We start from the raw sequence: 25,086 nt of genomic DNA, 5'->3' as shown, positions 1-25,086 counted from the left end.
GAGCTAAATGAAAAAGTTCGGTTTGGCTAAACACAGAGTTTCTTATTTCATTACTCAGTGCCCCAAACATGACATAACAAACGGTGGGCCGTCATCTTTATCATTTTTAAATGCAAGAGTATTAATGCCTCTAAAAACCGTTCAGAATAGCTGCAGACAGGGCAACCTCACTGTATCGACCTAAAGTCTTATCAGTGCAACTAGCAAGACATATTGACTAGTGGAGCCATCTTCTGAATAAGTTTTGCATCGCAACTGTTTAATACCATTATAAGCTGACCGGCCCTTTTTTGTCGAGGAGAGGCCATCACTATAAATCAGTAGTCCCCAGACTATTTCCCACGTATCCTGTGTGAGCTTTGTTAAAAATAAAACACAAAAACAAAATATGTGTTATTATTACAGACCGCTCGAAATGCAATTAGAACACAAAAACAGCTACATTGCGAAACTTGTCTTGGATGTTGTTCAATTTATACCATAGTCCTCATGCACTTTTAGAAGTACCTGTGCCAAACCGCTGTACATTCTTCCCATACTTTTGTAGTCGAGACCTTCAGAGCAATTGACCACGATGACATACATCCCCAGCGCTTTACCAAGATCCTTCACAGTTTCAGTTTTTCCAGTTCCAGCCGGCCCTTTAGGACTTCCGCCTCTGCGATACGTAATGTTAAAGAAAAAAATGTCTAAGTTTTGTCACACCAGGGCAATAAAAAAACTAGCTTGTTGTGAGGATCGAACCAACGGCTTAAATCTCTTCGAAAATGGCTTGCTATGTGCATGCCAAAACGCAGTTGCTGTCTATGCACGCCAAAACCCTCTTTTAGTTACTATTTCTGTTTTGCCAATGGGTCGTAGAGGTGTTTTTGACACAATAACTTTGCATTGAGGCCAAATATTTTTGCAAATAACATAAATTGTTTTATGTCAAAGAACAAAATGCCATCTTTTGGCCTTGTCGATTCTAAACGGGAGTAAGACTTTTCCGTTTTGTTTCGGTTATTTGCATGATAATTTGTATTTTGTACTGATACAACACCAATAACCTACAGTTAAAATCAAAAAGATTTGCTTCAAGTTAGTTAATCACGCAAAGCGACTGATGAAAACGCAATTTAATTAACTAATAAGTCACAAACTTGTAGATAGAAACATACCTGTGCAAATGAAGGGCCGTTGTCAGTGTGACGTAACAACGATCAGTAAGAGGAGTGATGACGAGTCGTCCCGAGTTTCCCAAGTATTCGTAACCATACTGAAAGTGAGTGTTTGTTTGGCGAACCACGCAATCATCAATGTCCTGAAAATGCAAAGAAGTCCATGTTTAGTATTCAATAAACTAGTGTATAGTTTTAATGGTAGAGCTTGGTCGCTAGGCAAAGCAAAGCTTGGATGTTGTGAAATATATTGGTATATATATCTTGTCATACGATTGGATAAAGCAACAATATGTGTTTTTGTTACCTTTTAAAAAGTTAGGGATGTGCCAAAACTGCAAATGTTCTGTTTGGTCGAGCACCAAGCATCTCACTTTAATGCTCGCTGCTCGACCGAGCACGCTCAGTGCATTATGACGTCACAAAAAAACGATTTCTACGTTTTAGCTCTACAAAGTCTCTTACGTCACCGGCGGTGTTTTATTGAGCTGTACATGCCCATAAAGAACGTGTTTTTCCACCATCTAATACATTTGAAAAATCAGTGTGTGTTTTTTCTTGGATACCCTTTAGAACACTAGTTACGTATGTTAGCAGGACATGAATATGCAAATTTAACGCTCGGGTCAGTTTGTGCAACTGCTTGGCCGAGCGCCGAGCATCAAAAACAGCGATGCTCGGTACCGAGTACTCGGGTTCTGGCTCGGCTCGGCCCATCCCTAAAAAGCATTACAGCATTTTACATGTAATAGCTAGGGCAATAGGATAAATCATATTGTACATTTTCAGGAAACATTTTCACAAGACATAACATCCATTCACGCGCCAACACAATGAACGTTAAAACAGATGTTCTAATGCCGATAAATTATCGGTCGCTTTTACACCACTGGGCTTGTTTTATCGCTACGGTGGTGCGAGTTTGCAGCCGCGCGATCTTGTTATCGCTGTTTTACATGAGTGTGTTTTGCATTTTGTCGCTTTAAAAGAAATTTGTCTTGCAAGTTATGTCATTATCCTGATGAAGGCGTCTTGTATAGGACGTCGAAACGTCGATTGTTTACAATAAAACTGCTGGATGAGCAATACTTGGTCATTTTCACAAGACATTGTAGTTTTTAATGGGAAAATAGTTGTTGCTTTCTGGAGATTGAAAAAAAAACTCAAAATTCCATCGAAGCCTATGCAAGTTTAAACGCCAAAAACACTGTCGATAAATTTACATCTGTCGTTTCAACTCCAAAAAAGGTATTTTTTTTAAATGACAGCCAACACATTTACGCCGTATCCTACACTGTTTTAATGGAGAAAATATGTCTAAGTTTGGCCAACCCTAAAGTCATTATTTCATAACCAATAACATGACATATTTGAAAGGCGCGTTTCGGTTTCGCAAATGCCACACTCGTTTGCTGACCTTCATGAAACAGGGTTTGAAAAGTTCAAATTCAACACTAATAAATTTTCTCAAAAAGTTTAATCAGATTAACGAAAATCACAACCGTTTCTTGGTTTGCTTGCCTTTTTACATGGCATAATAATTTAAAACCTTTCATTACCAGTGGTTGATTAATTTCGGCTTTGGTTGTTTTTTGATTTCTTTACCAAAATATTGTTGCTGTAAACAACATTGCAACAAGAGAACATCAGAAAAAAAACATTGTCAACAAATTTGCGCATGAAAACCAGTAACCGTTACGTATTGAAGGACATGGGCATATGATTAAAATAGAAAAAGACGACAAAAAAGGGCATAATGCAAGATGCAACTATTTAGCAGCGGTATTCAAAAGGTCTGACAGGTAAACAGCTGACCGGTTACATCACTATTAGTCATGTGACGTGAGACAAGCTATTTCGGTGGCACGCAAGCAAAAGTTCACGTTGTCTGCCCGCGGGCTTGCGTGCGTCGCATTAGTGCAGTTTGCGGCGTAGGCAGCAATTACTCTTAATGTCAGATTCCCTTTTTAACCACAAACTATGTAAAATTCGTATGTGAGAAAATACCCAAGTACCGCATGACGAGAAACGGCTTAATAGTGATGGGACGATACCAGGTTTTGAAGCGAGTACCGATACCGAGTACGAGTACCACATGTATATACCTTCGATACCGAGTACCGAGTACGATTACCGAGTACTTAAGTACAGTGTTGTACTTAGTTGCATATCACCTGCTAATTTATCTGCCATGGCCGGCGTACAGGCGTGCACACACACATGCAGAAAAATCTCCATACGATAGCGAAAAAAATACCTAACCTGGCGGAACTTTTTCCCAAATTTGTGCTGTCCGAAGCATATATTGGCACAAAGTTTTCAGTGTTCTTATAGTGTAAATCGGCCTTCGGTACTCGCACGTTGGTATCGAAAACTGAGACAAAATATTTCGATACCGAGTACGAGTATCGATACCACTGAAATCGTTCGATACCATCGATACCGAGTACCGGGTACCCGTCCCATCACTACGGCTTAACGGAAGAAAATATATATAGATGCAACTAATTAAGAGAAAAATGTGGAAAATATGTGTAATAGAATATTTCATTATATTACGATACTGAAATCGGCTACTTTTGCATACTACTGTATAAGTACTAAGAACCTAAAAATTTTACTAAAATTAACTTTTAAAATATATACAAATTAACTTTTGAAACATTGTTGGTTAAGCTCTTGAGATAAAATGCCATATTTAATATTTGTTACGACTTAATTTTGTGCGTTTTTCGACGCTTTTGATGATCTTACTGTGTAAACAGAAGGTTCAATTTAAACTTACTGTCAGCAGATTTTAATATTCTTGTTACAGTTTACCATGTGTGTCTACGCCTCAAAATAGTGGATAACTTCAAACTTGTCAAAGTTTTCAGTCTGTTGTTACGACTTAAATTATAAATGTTCATTTTAAAACTGTTTATTGAAAGTAACGCCCTTTATTTTATGACGCATGATATAGCAAGTTAAGCCAACTGAAGCATAAATCCTATACCCTTTCACGTTACTTTGTATGGTCTGAAAACAAATCACCACAAAAGTTCAGTGGTATATTTAACACTACACAGATGTGACTCAGAAACCACCAGCAAATAGTAGGGGTGTGTTCAAGTGGCCAATACTGTTTTTCAATGACAAAGCATGACGTGAAGCACAATATGAGTAATAAAGAATGAAAGGTCAATAATCAGTAGAGTGTATTGAAACAGAAAAAAAACCATTCAACAAAAGTTTGCCGTGGTTAAATAAAATCTATTTTAGGCATTGAATCGTGAGTTACGTCAATTCGGGGATTATTCGGGTTTTTAACAAAAGATATTACTCGACCCCCTAGCTTAAATACGTAACTGCTGTACAGTCTGAATTTACAGACCATTAATGAGAATTTCAAGTTCGAAGCATGGAAAACACATGTTTGTCAAAAGGGTTTGTATAAACGAGCGATTAGTTGTCTTGTAAACGTTTTTAAACAGCGAGAACATGTCAAAGTGGTATGCTGCGGCAAACTTTTGAGTGCAAGTAGACAGTTCGTAAAACAGACATAAGTACGAGCGTTATCTCATCTCGCTATTAGAAATAGAATAAGTTTTCAATTTAAGTTGCATCAAATCACTTTTTGATGTTAAAATTGTTGCTATAAAGGCATTAAGCCAAATTTTTAAAACAGTTTTTAAGAGTGCCGGTTGATAATAAGGTTTGGAATTCTAGACCTAATTTTAAGTAACACTGGTTAGGATTTGCACCCAAACCTACGTTGGTTTCGTCCACGATAAGACTAATTTAGCTCAAAAATTGCCAGTCATGTTCGCAGAAGACGACTATGTCCGTTTTGATAGCCAGTGCACGTTTTCTAGAACGTGATAGCGATAGTGCACTTAATAGGGCGAAAGAACTAATTTGTGCCTGTGCTCAAATTAAGAAACTGCATGGTTTAGCTCAATGCTTCAAGATATGATATGCAGTTTTCGTGCGAAATAAGCTAATTACGCATGAAGTTTAGTTGCGCTTGCCAAACCCTCGGAAATTCCAACGCTATATTAGTTTCAATATGATAAACGTTTTTATTTGATTACGTTCTATTAAAAGGGGCTATTAAGGCTAAGTCTAAACCTAAAGAAATGATTTTCGTTTTACAAGGAACTAAACAGCTTATGAGTGCGGAAATACAAAAAGCGCCAATTAACGTACTACTCAATTAACCCGTTTTGTGTTAAACAATGATTAAGAAATCTGAACAGATTGCGAAATAAAGGTCCATCAAATAGCTATAGCAGATATACGTATATCAATAAAAGAAAACCAACATTCAAAAAGGTAACTTCACTTTTGGGTTGTTTTATGAAAAGATTTCTCGTTTCTTTATACTAAAGTGGTACCAGTGTAAAATTGTTTCAAGCTGAAGCTATCTTTTAAAATTTCTAATGGTAAAATATTATGGACAAAACATACGATGATCAGACAACTAAACGCCCAAAAAACTAGGCACTGCAATCAACGAAGAATTGTACTGTGTAAGTTCCGTGCAATTTTGAAGAATAAAAGTTTATGGCAACTATTTCAAGAAACGTTTTTACCACCGACGTCAACGAAAGAAGAAGAAAAAACAACCCCAAAAATGCGACTGCAATTTGACAACCTTTTCAAAATGTCAACTACTTTCACACCCCAGTATCGCACTCTATCAATAGTACAAAAATAATCGCATCAAACCGCATATGCGACAGTTCAAACATTATCGTCAGTGCGAACCCCAATTACTTGCGTCTTGCCTTCAGGGACTTCACACGAGTCAGTGTTTTCAGTCATGGACAAAACCGCATGTGCTTTCACAGCGACTCGACTTGAAACCACAGCCGCTGCACAAAGACTTCGTAGCTTCACGAAGCGCCTTAGTGCAAGTCAGCACATATAGACAGTTTAGTTTATTGGAGTGTTGAACTAGAAAGGTAACTACTCGCTTTGACAAGAAGAATCCAATGAAATATTTTATTTAGGAGCTAGTTTTGTTTTGGGTTTGTATGCTTTATTTATGCCGGTCAATATTTGTGTAAAGCCTTTTTAGCCATGCAAGGTTTTAAAATCATGGGAGCTTTTTACTTTCAGAATCCAGTCTAAAAACCGCATTTTTTGCACGAAAAGTTACACTACGTGAAATACGTTATCTAATTCTGTTGTGTAGATACGAGAAAGAGCAAAACACGAAAAATTTCTCCATAAACACTGGAAACTTCAAGGCCCGCGCTTTGTGTATCTATAATCCTTCTAATCTTTTCGTGATGATATTTAACTTTGCGTCTATGGTTTTTTTAAAAGGTTGTACGACAAAGTGTGGTCATGTTTTTCCACCAACACTTTGATGTTACTGCACTTAGATCGGAATAAATATGAAAGTTTAATTTCCACAGATGTTTGAGAAAGTGCCGACTGAAGGTTTTGTAGCCGTGGCATTAAGAAGGACGACTCGTGTGTTAACGCAGTAGCACGTCAAGTTCTTTAGCTAATTATTAGTAGCCATCGTGCCGTGCGAATCAATAACACGATGTAACCACTTCAGAACAGCATAGTTACTATAAATAACTGGTACGATCCGGTCATCTCGCGAATGTCGTCAAGCCACGAGATTTTGCACAAAATTACCCGCATTGAGTTGTGCCGAAAAAGGCAGTAAAAGTGATATAAACGCGCTGCACTAATGAAATTAGCAGCAAAAGGACGCGGCATTTGCAGAGGCGTGTTGTTAGATTTGGTTAAATAGAAGACAGTTCAATGAAGCTGTATCTATACAAAAGCTTCTCCTTTCAAATTACTCTCTATGAAGTTTTAACATTAAAGATGTACTGAATTTGCCGAAACTGAAACATTCGCCAGTTTTGCAGCATAAATTCACGCGAAGTCGTATACTCTACGCGTTCGACATGTAAATATAAGTTTATCTACCAAGCAAACAATACAGAATATTTGCGTTTCATTATCATTTTATTTCTGTGAGGTTTAAGGCTGCCTTGGCCGAATAAATACCGCAAACCAAATAGTCGGTACATCTCTAGTTAAAATCATCAAAATTTAAGGTCTATTAGATCTAAACCAAAGGCTATAAGTGGGATTCGTGTAGGTTCAGCTAAATTGATGAATGCCAAACACGAAATTGGCAAGAAGGTTGATAAAAAGCAAAACTACTAGAGAGCAAAATGTGGTTCAGGCTAACCGAAAATGATAAAAACGCCTGTTCTTGGAGATCTGTTAAAAAACTCAAATGTTAACTGAACGCCTGTCGTTGCTATAGAATAGTGTGAAATTGCGCAGGTTTAACGGACTGGAAAAGCTGGTAGTCAAGGTTCGACAGCAAAACCGCGCAGTTTAAGCGTTTTGTCAACACAAATCCGTAGCAGTGGTAATTTGGCAAAGGACGTACTTAACAAGTTATGTACAGACAAAGCAATATCCTGTGCCACAATACGCACTGCTGAATACAAGATAATTGCAAACTAAGCTCAATTCCGCAGCTGTAGATTGCAAGATATGTTTTAAGAAGGCGTTTGTTTACAGCGTTGATGTTAAGGTTTTGTACGTTTGATTTAAACGCACATGATAACATGATTAGGTTGAATATTTTATATGTTCAGCGTTTTAGCGTTAAGCATAGATTGCAATTGTCGTCCATGGTGACTTTTGGGGTGGTCCACAGTACGTCTATTATAATTGTTGATAAACTGGAGCTTCATATTTAACATTGAAAGATGGTCAAAATGTTAGCTGTCAATAATTTATGTCACTTCTTAAAATTCGGGCTTGAAGAAATATATTTCGGACTGGTGGTCTATGACCTGAATAGGCTTTATTGGGAAAAACATTGGCCCAAATTTAAAGGATCCGTGGGACTGCCAAGGGCACGTTTCTCAAGCTTTTATGAGACACGAGTATATATTCGTTTTTTCACCGTACGGTAAATGCTTATCTGAACTCCAAACTTTTTCGCTGCATATTAACAGGCGTTTTTTTCGAAAAACGCTAACAACGATGTACACTTTAGAAACCAGTGGTGAAAACAAAAAGAAAGCTTGGACCAATAACATATGACATACCAGTGTGCGAAATCTCACGTTTACCGAAAAAAAACCAGACACCCGCATTAAGGAGTCACAAGAGCAAATCAAAATAGACAGGGGTTTTCTTCCAATCGGCGTTTCATGGTAACCATGGGTACAGACTACGCACACGTCACGTGATCTACCACCAAACCCAGTCGCTATGACCGCAAGTGGCTTCAACTAACGCATACTACAGTCATTGCTTATCGTCAAACTGTTTACTGTGCATTTTGCCATGTGCTGTACACCAGTTTGTTGTCTGTCTGTCTTAAAAAGAAGGATACAATTGTCATGTCGTCATTGGGAGTACATTTCTCCCTTGCGACAAATGCTATGTCAACATATGCCAGCCATTTAAAGGCTAATGTCAACAACAAGAACTAAAACCGTTTAGAAAACAAGGTTGAAACATCTGAGTCAATACCACGTGTTCACATTCTCCTCTAAATATGTGCAGGTAGATATAAAAAATCGTCATTGGATATTGTGTAGATTAGAAACAGCTAGTAACCGTATTGACGTGGAGGCATAGGCCAAATCTAATGGTTTTGCAGATTGTCAAGTGGTAACCTTCGTAGCGATGTCTCATGTCCACGATACCAAGGAATTTTCAAATTAAAGCATATTTTAGACGTGAATTAAGATGTTACAAACCACGTACCTTAAAGGTTAAGGATGGCTAGCCTCATGATTTGACGTTCGAAAGTCAATGGAATGTAACGCAATGGAATTAGTATTTATTACATTCAGCTGATAAAATACAGTAAACATTATGACTGCTAAACGTGTTCCTGGTTTAGCGTCAAGTCGACACAGTAAATGCTGTTGTGTAGCAGGTTTTTGTGAGATTGTACTTGGAGATTAGGTGTCAAATAACTCAATACAAGAAACATATTGGAAAGGTCCAACAAACAATGGAATTCTTGCCCAAAGTGTACAATCTATATAAGTTGATCTGGAAAATATTAGGAAATCAATGAATTCGATCATGGAGTCGAGCTTACCTCTCACTTAGGCATGAAATTACTTATTACAACGTACAGCTGCTTGTTAAATATGTTCAAATAGTATTAAAGCTGAAAAACTAAAACTGTTTACATTAATTTTTAGGTCCGTTCTTAAGTGAAACGTTTTTGTGTGACAAAAACATGCAACGTTACTACGAGGCCAAGGAAATTACTGACTTCTATATCAAATACAGAGGAATTTACCCGAAAACAGCGGCTGACAACGTCATCAAACACGTAGTGGCCAACAAGAGAAATTATGACGAAAGCAAGAAGTTGGAACGCATGCTGGAAGTTGGTTGTGGAAGTGGACAAGCTACAAACCTCTTTGCTCCATATTTTAAAGAAGTCATAGCAACCGATGTCAGCCCCAACATGATCGATAAAGCCAATCAGCAAAACGTATTCAGTCACGTGAGCTACGCGGAAGGCTGCGCCGAGTCTATTGACGCCGAAAATGGAAGCGTGGATTTGGTTTTAAGCGCTGAATGTGCACATTGGTTTGATTTACCGAAGTACTATTCCGAAGTGGCCCGCGTTTTAAAACCAGACGGCTGCCTTGTGCTTATATGTTATTACATTCCTTCCGCACATCCAGCAGGCAGCGCAAGAGAGCCGTACGTGAGTCAGTATTGGAAAGTTTTCAACGCTATCATATCCGAAGCGACGTATGACCGAAAAGCGTACAAAGAAATAGAAAACCAATATCCCAATATTTACAGAAAAATTCCGAGCGACGAAAAAACAAGCTTCAAATTGCACACTCAAAAAACAGTGAGCTTGGCAGTGTACATTGAAATGCTAAAAACTGTTGACTGTTTTCAAAACACAGAATATGACCAGTTGTTGTTAAATAAGTTTTCTAGAATGCTGAAAAAAGCTTGGGGCTTGGACGACAATATTGACGAATCTAAGTTTAATATTGATCTGCATTTTGAGTTTAGAGTTATGGTGGCCCGAAATTTAAAGTCAAATTAATAAGTTTCTTGCGTTTAAATAACTTGCGTGATAAAATATTGCTTGCAAATGTTTCCAATACTGTTTCTATGCCTATTTCAGTTCACTTTTTTATGATGTTTCATTTTTAAACACAAACTTTACACAAATCGTTAGCGTATAGCATATATGTGTAAAATTTTGTTAAATGCTTTTTTTTGGCACAAATTGTATTTATTGTAAAGTTGGTCCTGTTGTGTAAAAAGCACTCCTTATTGCGAAATAACAGTTTTTTTATGTTTTGAAAATGATGTAATGATTGTATAGTGCAATTATTGCACTGCAATAGAACCCAACGTGAATAAATATCTCATATAAGTATACTTTATCTTAATACTTTATCTTTGATAGATACCATTTTGCTCTTACGTTGGAAATTCACATATCAATAAAAATTGTAATTAAAAAAAAAATTTTTTTGTGTGTGTCAAAAATGTAAGCATTTAAATTTCCTGGCAAAACTTGCATTTGTAATCTATGCTAATTTCGAGTCATGTACATTATAGTAATAGCGCAGAGGTCTCTACACACATGTTGTTTAGGAAAATAATAGCAGCATTGGAGTAAGTTGAATCAATGGCACAGTACAGCCAAGTCAGAACACGACAGCTTTTGTTTTCCGCAAATAACTTATGCAATCAGGTCGAACTAGTGATAAGTATCACTGATCATACCGTCATCATTTCCTCAAATTAATCACGCTTCGCACTAACGATGATTTAAAATGTTGACACAGGCAAAATTTACACTACAAAGACGCGTCCTATGCAGAACATGTGGACGTGCAAAATTTAAGAGAACAAAAGGGCTAAGATGCATTCAGACAAAAGGCTTTGTCGCCAAATAACGATATGAACTTCGCACGATGGTGTCAAATTTTGCAAGCAATGCCATACAGCCGAAATGAAGTTAATTGAGGTGCAACAGACTGCCTAGTGAGCAAATGTTCAAGTGACAGCCTAAACACTAATTCTGCTTTAGAAGTACTACTTTATTCCTTTTTTAAATTGTAGCAAATAAACTGGAAATTTCACATTATGTAAATTTGTAAAATCAATTTACAGTGATCAAAAACTACTATAGGCATGACCCTCAGGCGATACACATTGAAGCATATAAAATTTATAGACTAAATAGAAGAACATAAAAGCTTATCAAACGTATATCACGCAAAATATACTTTGCATCGTTGTTTATTTGAGGTAAAAGTTATTGGCCTGGATGCAATTATTTAGGTCAAACCGCATAGTCACCTTATGGCAATACATGTCGGGTACTTTACACATATTGTAAACCGGATATGCGCAAACCAACATCCGTTGTTACAGTCCACTTAGAATTCAAGAAATGTGAAATGGGACATATATGCATGACTACGTTACCAAACGATAGAAGGAACAGAACAGCTGTTAGTTGATTGGTCGGTTGACAAATCGGAATAAAAAAGGAATTTAGAACCACTCTTGTCTCTGGCAGGGCATTGCATTGTATTAGATTACTTGCAGAAGAAGTACAATTAGATTTAGTGTTGTAGCATGTGTATTTTATAATTTTGTGTGTTTTTAATTTTAGCGGCACATCAGACATGTCAAGACAATTGTCTTTCCATTAAAGTCTAGCTGCACTTACGCAATCGTAAAGCCGTTTCTTGTAGCCGCCTTCGTTGTACAATAATTATTTCTTTTGTTTTGGAGCGACACTACCTTCATCCAAGTTACAACAACGCGTTGTCATTTGACTATATATTTGCGTTTGCTAATCCAGAACTCAAAACTTGTTTCAGAACTTCACTCAGACTACGCGCTTTATACGCTGAGACCTACAGCTAGGCAATTAAGTAATCGCCAACGTTATACTAGTACGTTTGTCGTCGCTTTACATATTTGTTTAATAAACCTTTTACGTTCTAGTTGTTATCAGTCAGGTGCAGCTCAGAGTTCTTAATTTTGGAGTCAGTTTGCGCATTTTTCTTTTTTAACTTCTACGTTGCTTAACTAAGGTATAGGCTACTCATCAATTTATACATCACAACAGTACCTTGAATCGCAACATTCTATTTCTTTGTTTTGACAAGTATGTTATGTTGCAATGTTTTAGTTTCCTAAAACACAAAGGTCTTTCATACGCTTCTTTAAAGTGCTTAATTTAGGCCGAATAGTAATTTGTGTTTTAAAAAGGATGAAAAAAATCTCTATCGGATTTGGTATTGGACTTGTACAAAAAAAATCGAAAATAGGAATTGGCAAAAAAAATGTTCAAGTTTCATGCCCCGGTCCTGGATCCACTAGACGCGGACTTGAAACAGCTTGAAATCACTTGCAAAACTGTCAGAGAGCTTGTGTGTCACAAATGTGCTAGACCGGATAGTCTGCAACCTATTTCTCATGTGACGATATCCCGCAACCACTGGATGTTTAATGTACATGTCACACCTTTCGTTGCGAGTGGCCGCTCCACACCACCACTTAACAATTGTTCTTGTCATCAATGTGTCAATTTTATCACGTCGCGCTGTTACGGGGTGCAAGTCACTATTGTTTTATCTGCAGGAAATGGCCACGGCAAGTTAGCGCCGTTTTACCTCAATCATTGTTGCGCAAGCTTTAATTCTCGTGATTCGATATGAAGAGATAACTCCAAAGTAGCGCCGGACTAGTGACTTTGTTTTTCGTAGCTTTGATTATATGTGGATAAAGTTGTTGATGAATAAATGTAAAAGGAAAGGTTTGCTGCCGATCAGAGTTAGCCGTTAAGGAACTTCCGATAGTCAGTCCCATCTTTAGCGTAACCCTGAAAACGGAACGTGAAATTGTGTATAATCGATTCATTATATTTAACAACCGCTAATGTCTGTATCAGTGCAGGGCGATTGTCACAGTAAAAATAATGTGAATTTGGATCTTATTCATTTAAATCTGGGCCTAGCATAGGATGAAACCTACACACCGGCGGACTTTAATCAACAGTTTTTTTCACCACGTTTTTTGTGAAACTTTAAACCACAGAATTAGAACACAAATAAACGGGATTTAATGAAATTAGGAGATTTGATTGCGTCAGCATCATGTATACTTCCTTTTTACCGGTAAATAAAGTTTCATGAACAGCTTTTACGTAAAGTCGCAAGTCGCCAAAACCCAAACATTTCATCCAAACTTTGGCGGGCCATACGCAACACAAGTTGAACGGACAGCCGCGGGCCAGGTGAAATAACCGCCGAGGGCGTATTTGACCCGCGGGCCGCACTTTGGACACCCTTGAGTCAGGCAATGCAGTCCAGACACCAGGTTTTTCTGATAAGGCTTGCAATATAGGATAGTATGTTTAGCGTACTGTAATTAAAATGCGATAAAAATGTCAATTCCACTTGGTAACTTTTGAAAGTGCGGATTTTTTATGTAATCTTTATTTAAGAGAAATATCATAGATGCGTAAATGAGTTCTTTGATAGAACAATGTTATCAACCAAGTAAGCGAAATAAATATGGCCACATGTATCTATGTTACTTACAATAAGTTTCCACTATTTGTTTCTTTTCATCGGGTTTATTTTTAAAACAAACAGTTCTGTTTGATATCAAAATGCAACGTTACTACGAGAGCAAAGAAATCACCGACTTTTACGCCAAGTACAGAGGACTTTACCCGAAAGACACAGCCAATCACGTCATCAAACACGTGGTCAACAACAAGAGAAATTATGACGAAAGCAAGAAGTTGGAACGTATGCTGGAAGTTGGTTGTGGAAGTGGACAAGCCACAAACCTATTTGCTCCATATTTTAAGGAAGTCATAGCCACCGATGTCAGCCCCAATATGATCAAGAGAGCCAATCAGCAAAACGAATTTAGTCACGTGCGATATGCAGAAGGCTGCGCCGAGTCGATTGATGCCGAAAATGGAAGCGTGGATATGATTTTAAGCGCTGAATGCGCCCATTGGTTTGACTTACCAAAGTATTTTTCCGAAGTGAGCCGAGTTTTAAAACCAGATGGCTCTCTAGCGCTACTGTGTTACTATATTCCTTCCATACATCCCACTGGAAGCGCCAAAGAGCCATATGTGGAACCGTATTGGAAGGTTTTAAATGAGCTTATGTCTGAAGCGACTTACAACCGGGACGCGTACAAAGAGCTTGAGAATTTCTACCCAAACATTTTCCTAAAAATCCCAAGTGACCAAAAAGTGAGCTTCAAAATGCATAAAAAGATTACTGTAAGCTTGGCAGTGTATATTGCGATGCTTAAAACAGTTGACGCTTTCCAAAACACCAAAAAAGATCAGTTGTTGAACAGGTTTTCTGGAATGTTAAAGAAAGCTTGGGGCCTGGACGAAAATACTGACGAATCACAATTTAACATCGACCTGCATTTTGAGTTTCGAGTGATTGTGGCACGAAATTTAAAGTCCAAAATTTAAATTGAAGTTTACTTTTCAACAATGCTTTGTATGTCGCAAGTGTAATGTCATACCAGACTACAAGAATCAGCCTGTGTAACTGTCTTCAATTATCAAATATACAAAATACACTCAAAAGAGTGGCAGACGACCAGCGTGAGGCGAAATTAATATTTCTGTTTCACAAAAAAGGTTACACAAAAAAAAAAGATTTTGAGTATATTTTGGATATGATTTGTATGTCTTGAGGCTTTTCAGTCTAATAACCTTTCTTGTATTGTTTAACTAAAGTGCGGACAGGTCAACGATATTTACGAAACGCCTGAAAGTCAGCGGCTACCGTTAAAGCCTTATATTAAGCACTTTGTAATACATGGGAGCTTGTGCCCCATAGTTTGTGTACTTTGTGGGTTTTGAAGCATATATCTAACCTTGTGGACTCAAAGGGATAACTTTTCATGTAATGTAAATGTAAACATACGATGGAAAAGGGAAGTTAAATAAAACCACATTTCTCTATAAGGAAAAACGCAGATAAAATTTTGTGTGTGTGTAAATCTTGTAAAGAACTGATCATGTTAATTGTATTTTTTCTTGTTGTTGGTCCCTATTTATGTTCTTTTTGAATGTACAAGACAAAATTAGTTTATTTTTTATTTTTTATTAAACTTATTTTTTTTTTCAACACGTGAAAATGTTTGTAAAGTGTTAAAAAACGCGCGTACAAATTAAATTACTAATAATCAAGTGCTTGTTAGCAATACTTTTTTTTAGTTTGTATGCGCTTAGCGCACAAATGTTTCGAAAAAGTCGTAACCAATACAAAGCCAATAAAACCTAGCATCCACAATACGCAAAAGAAGTGGTGCTTGATAGGAACACAATTGCTCAACAGCTAGCAGGCTAAAATCGCTTGCGAGCAAAACGGTTTTACCATGAGTTAGGCCCCATCCACACTGCTCGCACGATCTTTGTTTATTAATGTTTTGTCCGCAGGCGGCGCGAGCTTGATCTCACGCTGCGTGCGTCACTCGCAGCCGAATTGAAAATCCATTGTTCGGGCAGCGCGTGCAGGCAAAAGTGAACGAATTTGCTATGCAGGGGTTGAGCCACATGGTGTTTAAGTTAGTAAAACTGCATATATTTGTTCTTTGATATATTTTGTGTATCCCAAACGATGTTACATAAATACCAGATAATGTTTAAACTCGTTATGTTGTGCTAGCTAGTAATCACAGATCAGCAAATATATAGAAATGAGTAATAAAGCAAATATTATTCAGGAAAAATTATGTTTAATAATCTTATGCGGGATTTCATATCATTTAGTCTTGACAAAATGTTAGCAGTCAACCAAACATGAAGTAGACAATGTGCTCAACGCCGACGCAATTCCAAGCCAAGCGAGCGATCGTGCGTGCGAGCAATTAACCAATGTGGATCGGGCCTACGCATTTAACTGATACACAAAGCAGTCAGAGAGATACAGAGCAGAAAAAGAACGCGAATCTGAGATTTATAAATACCGTAAAAAAATAAAAAATAAGATATTAAAGAGACAGTTTATCGTTCGTGATGTATTACAAGTTATATCTACACAAGCTCTCTGGCAGTTATGTGTTAGTTAACTTTATTTAAAAACGCTTATGTTAAACCAAACTTTCTCAACGTTGACAGGCTACTTGTTAAACTCGCTGAATGCCAGTAACAGTATAACTTACATACCTCGTCGTAAAAAAGCCATGCAACGGTTTTACGAATCAGCAAAGCTAACGGAAATATACGTCAAATACAGAGGACTTTACCCCAAAACGGCGTCCGATTACGTCATTAAATACGTGGTCAACAACAAGAAAAATTATGACGTGAGCAAGAAGTTGGAACGCATGGTGGAAGTTGGTTGTGGAAGTGGACAAGCTACAAACCTCTTTGCTCCATATTTTAAGGAAGTCATAGCAACAGACCGCAGTCCCAACATGATCAAAATAGCCAATCAGCAAAACGCCATATTTAGTCACGTGACTTACGCGGAATCTAGTGCTGAAGCAATGCCAGTTGAAAACGCAAGTGTTGATTTGCTTTTGAGCGCAGAATGCGCGCACTTTTTTGACTTGACTAAGTTTTTTCCCGAAGCTAAGCGAATTTTGAAACCGGATGGCTCTCTAGCGCTACTGTGTTACTATTTTCCGACTGTGCAACCAGCAGGTAGCGCTAAAGAGCCCTATGTAAGTCAACACCAAGCTATATTAGAGGAAGCTCTATCAGAATCGACTTACAACAAAAACCATTACGACCAGCTGAAAAGTCATTACCAAGATATCTACGAGCAAATTCCAAGCAACCAAAAATCTCGATTCAAGTTGGAAATGCAAAAGACTTATAGTATGGCTGAATACATGGGAATGCTTAAAACAATTGACGCTTTTCAAAGCAAGGAGTTCGATCAAGTGGCAAAATTTGCTGAAAGGTTAAAGAAAGCTTGGAGATTGAATGAAGGCATTAATCATGAGGAAATTAACTTGGAATTGTTTTTTGTGTTTGGAATTATTATGGCTCAAAATTTGTCGCCAAAAAACACCTAAAATGTTGCAAACGTAAAAAAACTGCAATACTTTTAGTGCCAGTAAAATATTGCAATTAAAAGTAGGTAGCTGAGTGTTTAATTGATCAAATCAACAATCACCGTGTTTCTAGTGCACTTATACGTGTATGCAACTTGCTCGATTCACGTTCATCTACATTCTACAATATATGTATACGATAGACATAAATGGTGTAACAAATTAAAGTGGCAAAGGGACAAAGCAAATGTCAAAAAAGCTTATTTTTTTAAAGCTTAGTTTAGGCCCGAAAGTTTGAATTTTGAAAGGCCTATACATTGAAGCACCAGGAAAGGCCAATGCAACAAACACAATAGACAATAATAGGCAATTGATCTTGAACAAGGCGTTTTAGGGCTGTTTGACATTAGGTCAGGTTCAGCAACTGGCTATTTAGCTACTTGAAATTATTCAAAAAATACTGACACAGACTGTAAAGTTAGGCCCGAATCAGGCCCGTTTTTTTGAAGAAACCTAAGCCCAAACCCGATCCGAATTACAACTCTGGGCTGTATGGTAAAAAACACCCAATTCAGCAGGTACAGTTTAAAAAGTAAATATCTATGTAAAGTATATTTCCTTAAATCAGACAGGACTATTTCCACGCCAAAACCACTACCTATACTGATCAAACATTTGCCTCACCAGCGAACATACAGAAAAAACGCTGGTTTCTGCTCAGCATAAATAACCTTTCACGGCCAGCTTAACCAATCAACCTTAATTGATAGACGGAAAACAATCGCATTTTTTAAATGCAACGTCAATATGACGTCATAAACGGTGAAACCATCATTAGCAACTTCCAAAATACACTAAAAACCTTACTGACCTTGTCCCAGTAAAGTCTAAGTTGCTGAAGCCACTCAAAAGCTGTGACGTCATTGGTGCCGGTTTTGATCAACTTGTCGATGACGTCACGCGCGTGCACTTCAATCGTCACCAGGGCGACGACCTTCGACCTCTGGTTTTTGTTCAGGTTGCCTCGAATTGCTTCAGAGTATTTGTTGAGCATTGACACCTTCGTGCAAACAAGTATTTGTTGTTTAAGCAAAAGAGTCACTTTGGGATTGTGGGTAATAGTTCCGCCGTTTAGGCATCATTACTTTATCATTCAAATATAATCAGTTCCCAATCTATTTGTTACTAGGAATGCATTGAGGACAGAATTGTATCCGAAAAGACATCTTTAATTCCATAAGAATCATAAAAAAACTTCAAATTACAGAGAAATGGCTGCAAGACTAAAATATATCTTGCAGCTACTATAGTTGCTTACTGATCTGGTAACAAATCGTTACCAATTTTATTAAACTTTTTATAAAGCAGCTTTGTGTCACTCACTTGCTTCTTTTTCACACTTTTCAGTGCTTTCTTATCACCCCGTTCTTTGCATGTGATCAAAGCTTTTGTGCAGTCGGCAGTCCACTGAATCTGACTTGCGGTAATTACAGGCTAAAAGACAAATAAAAAACATTTTTACATCTGCACATTAAGAAGGAAACAAAACACTAGAACTTACAAAGTACTATTAAATTTAAATTAAACCCATACGAAGTAACGATAACTTGCCAACAGATGTGCCGAGTAGCAAATAGCCGATAAGGTAACAACTACTTACCAACAGTTTTGCGGAAGACGAGAACTTGATAGCGTTTTGAGCATCATTTCAATTTGACTATTCGTTTATGTTTATTACCAACAACAGAATTTTTGTGTTTTATTGTACCTGTCCGGGCCAGTCCTTGATCCATCTGTCTCTCTTGTTGAGCATCTTTTTCAAGGCGTTACGAGTTTGCTTTAAAACCTCCTTAAGAGTCCACCTCATTGTGCGTTCCACATCACACAACCACGCCTCTACCGGTCCTGTAATTTAGTTATAGTTGTTGACGATATATGACCATGTTTTTAAAAGTTAACTAAAAGCGCGGACCGTTCTTGGTCAGCACACATACCCAAGCCCACAAATATTGGATTCGAAAGCTTGGGCAACGAATAATTTATTTAAGTTAAGCATAGCATTTAATCAAGTCAAATTTAAGTACGTTACCCAAGAACGTTATTTAAAAACATTGTCTATTGCCATATGCTTTGATCACGTGTTATCTTGCATGTTTATTGTCAGAGAAAACATATACAGCTAGACAATGCGTTAAGGAGTTAAATAAAATGACATGTTTTTTCACATGTCAGGAATCTGTGAAACCAAAAGCTTAAAAAACAGCAATTTTAAGCCAGTATTATAGTTACTTACCCTCCAGCAGCACAGGATTCCCAAACTCCACAAACTCCCCTTCTGATGAATACATTCCCGAGGCCTCCATCTTCTGTCCGTGACCGATTTTCTTCATCATCAGTGACTTGATGTTGTCGAAACACTTTTTCAAATGAGGTTGCACCTGCACCAAAAAAGTGGGGGTGAGTAATTGTCGCGTTAACTATTATGATTTCACACATCTCCTTTTTTTCCACTCCAGACAAAAAGTCAGTAATTAATTGGCAGGCTTACAACCGTGGCCGAGACAAGCTTAAACCTCACAAATCTAAATCGAAAATAATACACAACTATACTTTTGTGAAACACCACTGTTTGCCAGGTAGAACTTATGTTTTCAGGTCAAACGCACAGCTTACGACTTCGCGTGACGTCAAACATGATTCGGTTGATTCGGCCGAAACCAAAATTCGAAACCAAAAAGTTTAAAACAATCAGAGAGAGTTGTTTAGTCAAAACAACTTGGTATTTTACACTTACAGCTTCTGGGTTTCTGGATTGGCCAAGAATTTCCAACAAATCGTCGTTGGAGAGGAAATAAAACCTAGGGAAAATTTGTCTTTTTGTCTCCAGGTACATGTCAAGCGACTTTTGAATCTCCTCTAGTTTTGCGTTCATGTCGTTCAACTGCTCCAGCATTCCTAAACAGCAACGCCACAGTATATCAAAACACATCAAATTGACAGTTCTAAAACTTAGTTTAGCGACTTTTGAATCTCCTCTAGATATGCCACGAATCGCCTCCGAAAGTTTGTTAAGCATTTTGACAGGTCTAAAAATTAGTCTAAAACCGTTTATTTTTGTTTTAACATTAACGGAAGATTGAAATTTAAGTTGTGTAAAAAAACAACAACTCCCGCAATAAATTTTTATAATGCGAGAAAAACTTACCGGGGTGATGAGTTCCCCTTCGTGCGTTGTTGTCTTTACTCAACCTCGTCATTATCACTTTCCAGTTCATGTTGACTTCGTCGAATTCGGCCGACTCGCGGGGAAGTTGTTTGCGGATGTCTTCGCCAAGGAAAATGTTCTAAAAGAAACAAGAGTTTGATCAATTTCTATTAGATACGCTGAAAAACTAAGGCATCATATGTTGTTGGGCTTAAGTCAAGAACTGTTCGATCGAAAAAATGCAAAGTTTGTTGGAGGTTGCTGGGGTTAAAACTGGGAAACAAAAAAGCCACATCACTTTGACTGCATGAGACGTACTTGTCTGTTGACACACTTCAATATATGTAGGGTCTTTGTGCAAAATTAACATGACAAAATATGCTGGGTTTGTTAAGTTAAATCATTGCAGGGTTAAAAACGTCATTCGGTAGGTCAAATTTACCTTACACAAAAACGCTAATACTTAAACACACATAATTCTTGTCCAGTTGTAATCTCAAAATATAACACGGCACATATTTACGAAATATGTAAGCCATGAAAATATAATGGTAAAATACTATAGTCTTTGTCAAATGATTTTATAAAGCTGTCCTGTTGGGCGGATTCTATTTACTACCTCAAGGTACATCCATTGTCTTTGTACGGTCAAAATCATCTCAATGCATTCCATGATGAGTGAGAGGGTCCTTTCCCACAAATCTACTTGCTTCTCAAAAGCTTTTACGAAACGAGAGGCCTTCATTGTCGACAGCGTCACCTGGTGGTCTTCAAGCTGCTGGAAAATTTCGTCTGTTCCTCGAAGTCTGGTGACAAACAAATTGAAAAGTGTCAATCGAGGAGTTTAACGGAGTCACTACGAGTTTTAGCAAACTGCGTGACTTAAATTGTTGCGAACTTTTAACAACCTCACTTAAAACGATTTAAATTTGTCAAATTGAACACACATTACAGTTATCTTTTTTTATTTATCATGTATACAAAAAGGCCTAAAAACAAGATTTATGTTTAGTCCAGTACTAAGCGCCTCAAGTTATAACTTGTTTAACTAAGCATTTTCAGGGGTAAAATAACGCCACAAAAGGAAGTGTGCCACCATTTTCTGTCTATAAAAGAGTGCGCAGGCTTTTCAACGAGCTCTACGAATTTGTTTATTCTTTGAGATGAGTGTTTAACTATCATGTTGTTGTAACTTTTTTCGTTAAAATTTTGCCTATACCTGTACTTTGTAAAGTAGAATTTGGACTAACTGGCGAAACAAAACCGACGATGCTAAGTAGTAGGTGGGTTTTCATTAGACTGGAAATGCAGCACATTGTTTATTTGGTAGAAAAGTCTTACTTGAAGTGTCCCTTGTCTTTGTACGGGGTAATATCGAGAATAATGTCATTCCATATCGACTCAATGTCAGCCAAAGTCTAAAAACAAGAATAAAAATAAAAGTGACCGAATGTCATTCTCAAAATTTCAAATGATCTACAATAACGACATATTTATATTTACACTACATTAATCTAAATCGATAATATTGAGTGATATGAGGCAGGCTTTAAAAATCTAGCCATTGGTGGGATTCGAACCCACGATAAGAGATTATATAGGACACACATGGCGTTCTGTAATTCTTATACCAAAGTAAAGCATTGTCTCATATACTTAACATACCTCCTCAATAGCCAACTCTTTGCTTGCGGCTCCTGATATTTCTGATATTTGTTCAGCATGAGCGTCCAACCCCAGTTCAATGATTCGCTCCAGTGTGAAAGTTTCGCTCAGATGATCAAAGGGACGTTGCACCTAAACACAATAAACCCATAATTTTTCCACGATATCACTTTCTATCAATGCACTGGATCTATGAACTGTGTGTGGTATTTTATATAATTAAGAGTCACCAGAGACTCAGTACTAGAAACGGAGACAAAAGTCGCGTATAATACCAGACTGAAAACTTTTTAAGCCTGACGTCATCCATCGTTTTTTCAGATCTATTTATTTCACCTAATTGATAGGCATCGTCAGTATCTTTCAAATATAATGCATTATGTAAGAACTTTTTGCGTTTTTGTTTTCAGGAATAATGTGCAGTGCACACATATTAAATAGCGTAATGTGTGTCCTTTACTCTGTATTTAATCATCCTTCACAAGTCCTTCACTCTATGGACACGATTCTATTATTTGAATAACCGGTTATGATAAGTTTTGGATTTGTCACATCAAATAAATACAAATATAACCACACATCGAGAAAAATATGTTTGTGGAACAAATATATATTATTGGTATAAAACCTATATTTTCTTCTTACTTCGGTTTTAATTTGGTTCCAATGTCTTTCGCGCATAGCTTGATTTTTCAAATCGGTGATCAATGGCATTGTGCGTTTGAACTGGTCGATTCTGTTCTTCGAAAATTCAACAATTTCCCATTCTTTGTCCTTCCAATTACAATTTCATACAAATGTTAATTTACGTACAATAAAACCTTAACCAAAACCCTAATTTTAATTTTGTCTAAGTGTCTACGCAGATGTGTTCTAAATTAAAGTCCACATACTGCTGAACGTACAGTTCTTTGGGATGTTACATTTTACAGCAACATATACTAAATCAAAAGCAAGGTGCTATTGATAACAAGGCAAAAGCAACGTATGAAGCGTCCAAGTTTTAAACTCCAGTCTTACCTTAACTTCACGACTCAGTTTATTGAGTTTCTTGTACAAGCTTTGAGCGGTCATTTCCATATCTGTAGTGACCAGGTCCTTAAACTGACCGATCTTCCATTCTGCCCATAACACCTCCCATTCTTTCGTCAAATCCCAAACCTAATCAAAAAATTTACGTAAACAGTAAGAGGTATGACTAGCGCAGAGCTGTTGCAAGTCGCCGTACTTTTCTGGGTGGGTTCAGGTTTGCGTTTGGGTTAAGGCCTGTTTCGGTATTAGCTTAAACAAAACTTTACACTCGGTATCAGTTGTTCCGTATTTTCACCTTTCGAGTGAAATTCAGACAGGCATTGTTTAAAAACAAACTTTAGTTGTGCCTGGGTTTGGGACCAAATTTCAGACCCGCGTTTTGCTCTGGTTAACAGATTGGTTTGTAAAGCATTATTTTGGAAAACTACAATTCGTGTTTGTCATTATCATGTAACCTTTCTATTATTCTATGTTTAGTTTCCTAGTGTATACATGATTGCAATTATAACAAATAAAAGAAATTATGAAGATGAAAACAATACAAACGTAAGTTAATTGGAAACAGGTTGATTCACAAAAGGGTGACATTCAATTTACAAGTTTAATTTTGTGTTGTACCTGGTCAATGTAGTCCAGGTCTTTGTCGAGGTTGATGAGATCTTTTGATGGTTGTTGCTCAATTTTGAACAAACCAAGTCCTCTTCGCAAACTTACTTCCTCCAATTTCAGATCGCCAACACCTTTCCTGTTAAAATTTAACAGAAAAGATTACTTTAAGCACTAAAATCATATAACGTTGGCACGTATATTAATAAGTATTGCCAAATGAAAGATAACATCTAAGTGTCATGGATTTTATGCCAAGCTTTGGGTTCCGATGTCGCTTATATGTAATAAGATGAACCATGATAATGGTTGCATTGAAATCAATAGTTTTGAGATGTACGTTAATACTAAACTAAAATGTTACATGTGTATCCTTGTTTGTCATTTTGTCACAATAATAACATACATGGCGTCATTCTATGGGCTTTTACCGACATCACCAACACCACATTTTTTAAGCCTTTTTAAGTTTTTTTCTCAATTTAAACCTTTCAAATTCCAACTTCAAGCCCAAGTTGGAAAGCATTAATCGTTAAACACAGAACCGCAGAAAAAAATTAGAGTAATCATACTGACACTACTGAATTAAAAAACATAAATACTATGCTACACTGAAGTCCTACATTTGCAAAAAAAATTCACAGTTTAAATTAAATTCCTCAGCTACAAAATAACTAACTTGAAATTAGCAATAGTTCCAATAGCATCTTCAGAAGTAAAGGAGCTGGAAAATGGTCCCTGTTGTGCAAAATCGTATGAGAGAGCTCCAACTCGTTTCCGAAATTCTTCAGCCTGACTTAGCAATCCTGTCTTGAACTTTTCTTTGTTCTTCTTTAGCATGACGTCAGCATCAATGATGGCTTGTTGGAATGCGACCCATTCTGATCCTAGATTGTCCAGGGTGGCTTGTGTCTATAACGAACACAAGTTACCATCGCAAAAGCATCTGTAAAAGCTAGGTAGTGGAAGGTAGTGGAAGGCAGTTTACGGTTCGAGTTCAAATAAATAAATAAATTATCGTTTGGTAACGAAGTCTGAGGGAAAAAATACTACTTTATTACATAAAACTGGTTTATTCAAGATCTGCCTTTATGGACATGCTGTACATTGGCCGTCAGACAGTTAACTTACAAAATCGTAATAGCAAAGCAATGATTCTGTCTTAAAATCACGAAAACATTATCGTCGGAACCACGAGGGCATAACCATCCTCTTAACAAAACAAATCTACTTGACTTAGTACGTATTTTAGAGGTTAACCTAGTCATAGCAATACATTTTTTCGTTGTGAGTGTTTAAAACGTTTTTTGACATCTTGTTCATAACTGTAAAACCCAAACATACTTTAAAAAGTAATAATTAAAAATA

At 37.1% G+C, this 25,086-nt stretch overlaps 4 protein-coding genes across 5 annotated transcripts in view; 3 read left to right on the top strand and 1 right to left on the bottom strand.

The window, feature by feature from the left end:
- Window positions 1-25,086, bottom strand: part of LOC145227643 (dynein axonemal heavy chain 2-like) — a 65,022-nt gene that overhangs the window by 27,997 nt on the left and 11,939 nt on the right. The window contains exons 24-38 of the mRNA XM_080092523.1: window positions 24,398-24,630; window positions 23,731-23,857; window positions 23,101-23,241; window positions 22,726-22,854; window positions 22,081-22,212; window positions 21,757-21,833; window positions 21,035-21,221; window positions 20,416-20,554; window positions 20,005-20,165; window positions 19,504-19,648; window positions 18,979-19,115; window positions 18,594-18,704; window positions 18,082-18,270; window positions 1,161-1,303; window positions 508-658 (exon numbers count right to left, since the gene is read on the bottom strand). Coding sequence (XP_079948649.1) covers window positions 508-658; window positions 1,161-1,303; window positions 18,082-18,270; window positions 18,594-18,704; window positions 18,979-19,115; window positions 19,504-19,648; window positions 20,005-20,165; window positions 20,416-20,554; window positions 21,035-21,221; window positions 21,757-21,833; window positions 22,081-22,212; window positions 22,726-22,854; window positions 23,101-23,241; window positions 23,731-23,857; window positions 24,398-24,630 — 2,202 coding nt within the window. The remainder of the gene's footprint in view (window positions 1-507; window positions 659-1,160; window positions 1,304-18,081; window positions 18,271-18,593; window positions 18,705-18,978; window positions 19,116-19,503; window positions 19,649-20,004; window positions 20,166-20,415; window positions 20,555-21,034; window positions 21,222-21,756; window positions 21,834-22,080; window positions 22,213-22,725; window positions 22,855-23,100; window positions 23,242-23,730; window positions 23,858-24,397; window positions 24,631-25,086) is intronic.
- Window positions 1,975-10,664, top strand: LOC145229920 (putative methyltransferase DDB_G0268948). Of its 2 annotated transcripts, none has more exons than XM_080095263.1 (2): window positions 1,975-2,408; window positions 9,359-10,664. In XM_080095263.1, exon 2 carries the CDS (start codon window positions 9,397-9,399, stop codon window positions 10,231-10,233), a length of 837 nt encoding a protein of 278 aa, XP_079951389.1. In that variant the 5' UTR covers window positions 1,975-2,408; window positions 9,359-9,396; the 3' UTR covers window positions 10,234-10,664. The 2 variants fall into 2 exon arrangements, with proteins under 2 accessions (XP_079951389.1, XP_079951390.1); XM_080095264.1 differs by lacking the exon at window positions 1,975-2,408 and adding an exon at window positions 2,415-8,705.
- On the top strand, window positions 13,677-15,396 carry LOC145227646 (putative methyltransferase DDB_G0268948). Its single transcript, XM_080092525.1, has one exon. The coding sequence runs from the start codon at window positions 13,834-13,836 to the stop codon at window positions 14,668-14,670; it is 837 nt and encodes a 278-aa protein (XP_079948651.1). The 5' UTR covers window positions 13,677-13,833; the 3' UTR covers window positions 14,671-15,396.
- Window positions 15,582-17,414, top strand: LOC145227644 (uncharacterized). The gene has a single exon (XM_080092524.1). The coding sequence runs from the start codon at window positions 16,296-16,298 to the stop codon at window positions 17,229-17,231; it is 936 nt and encodes a 311-aa protein (XP_079948650.1). The 5' UTR covers window positions 15,582-16,295; the 3' UTR covers window positions 17,232-17,414.

The sequence above is a fragment of the Phallusia mammillata genome, chromosome 5, assembly GCF_965637545.1.
Source record: "Phallusia mammillata chromosome 5, kaPhaMamm4.hap1.1, whole genome shotgun sequence".
Lineage (NCBI taxonomy): Eukaryota > Metazoa > Chordata > Ascidiacea > Phlebobranchia > Ascidiidae > Phallusia > Phallusia mammillata.
Note: the sequence above shows the minus strand (reverse complement) of the source record. Positions and strands in the feature narration are given on the sequence as shown.

Excerpts from the sequence above, each read along its gene's own strand:
- LOC145229920 (XM_080095263.1), top strand. The coding sequence starts at position 9,397 with ATGCAACGTTACTACGAGGCCAAGGAAATTACTGACTTCTATATCAAA.
- LOC145227646 (XM_080092525.1), top strand. The coding sequence starts at position 13,834 with ATGCAACGTTACTACGAGAGCAAAGAAATCACCGACTTTTACGCCAAG.
- LOC145227644 (XM_080092524.1), top strand. The coding sequence starts at position 16,296 with ATGTTAAACCAAACTTTCTCAACGTTGACAGGCTACTTGTTAAACTCG.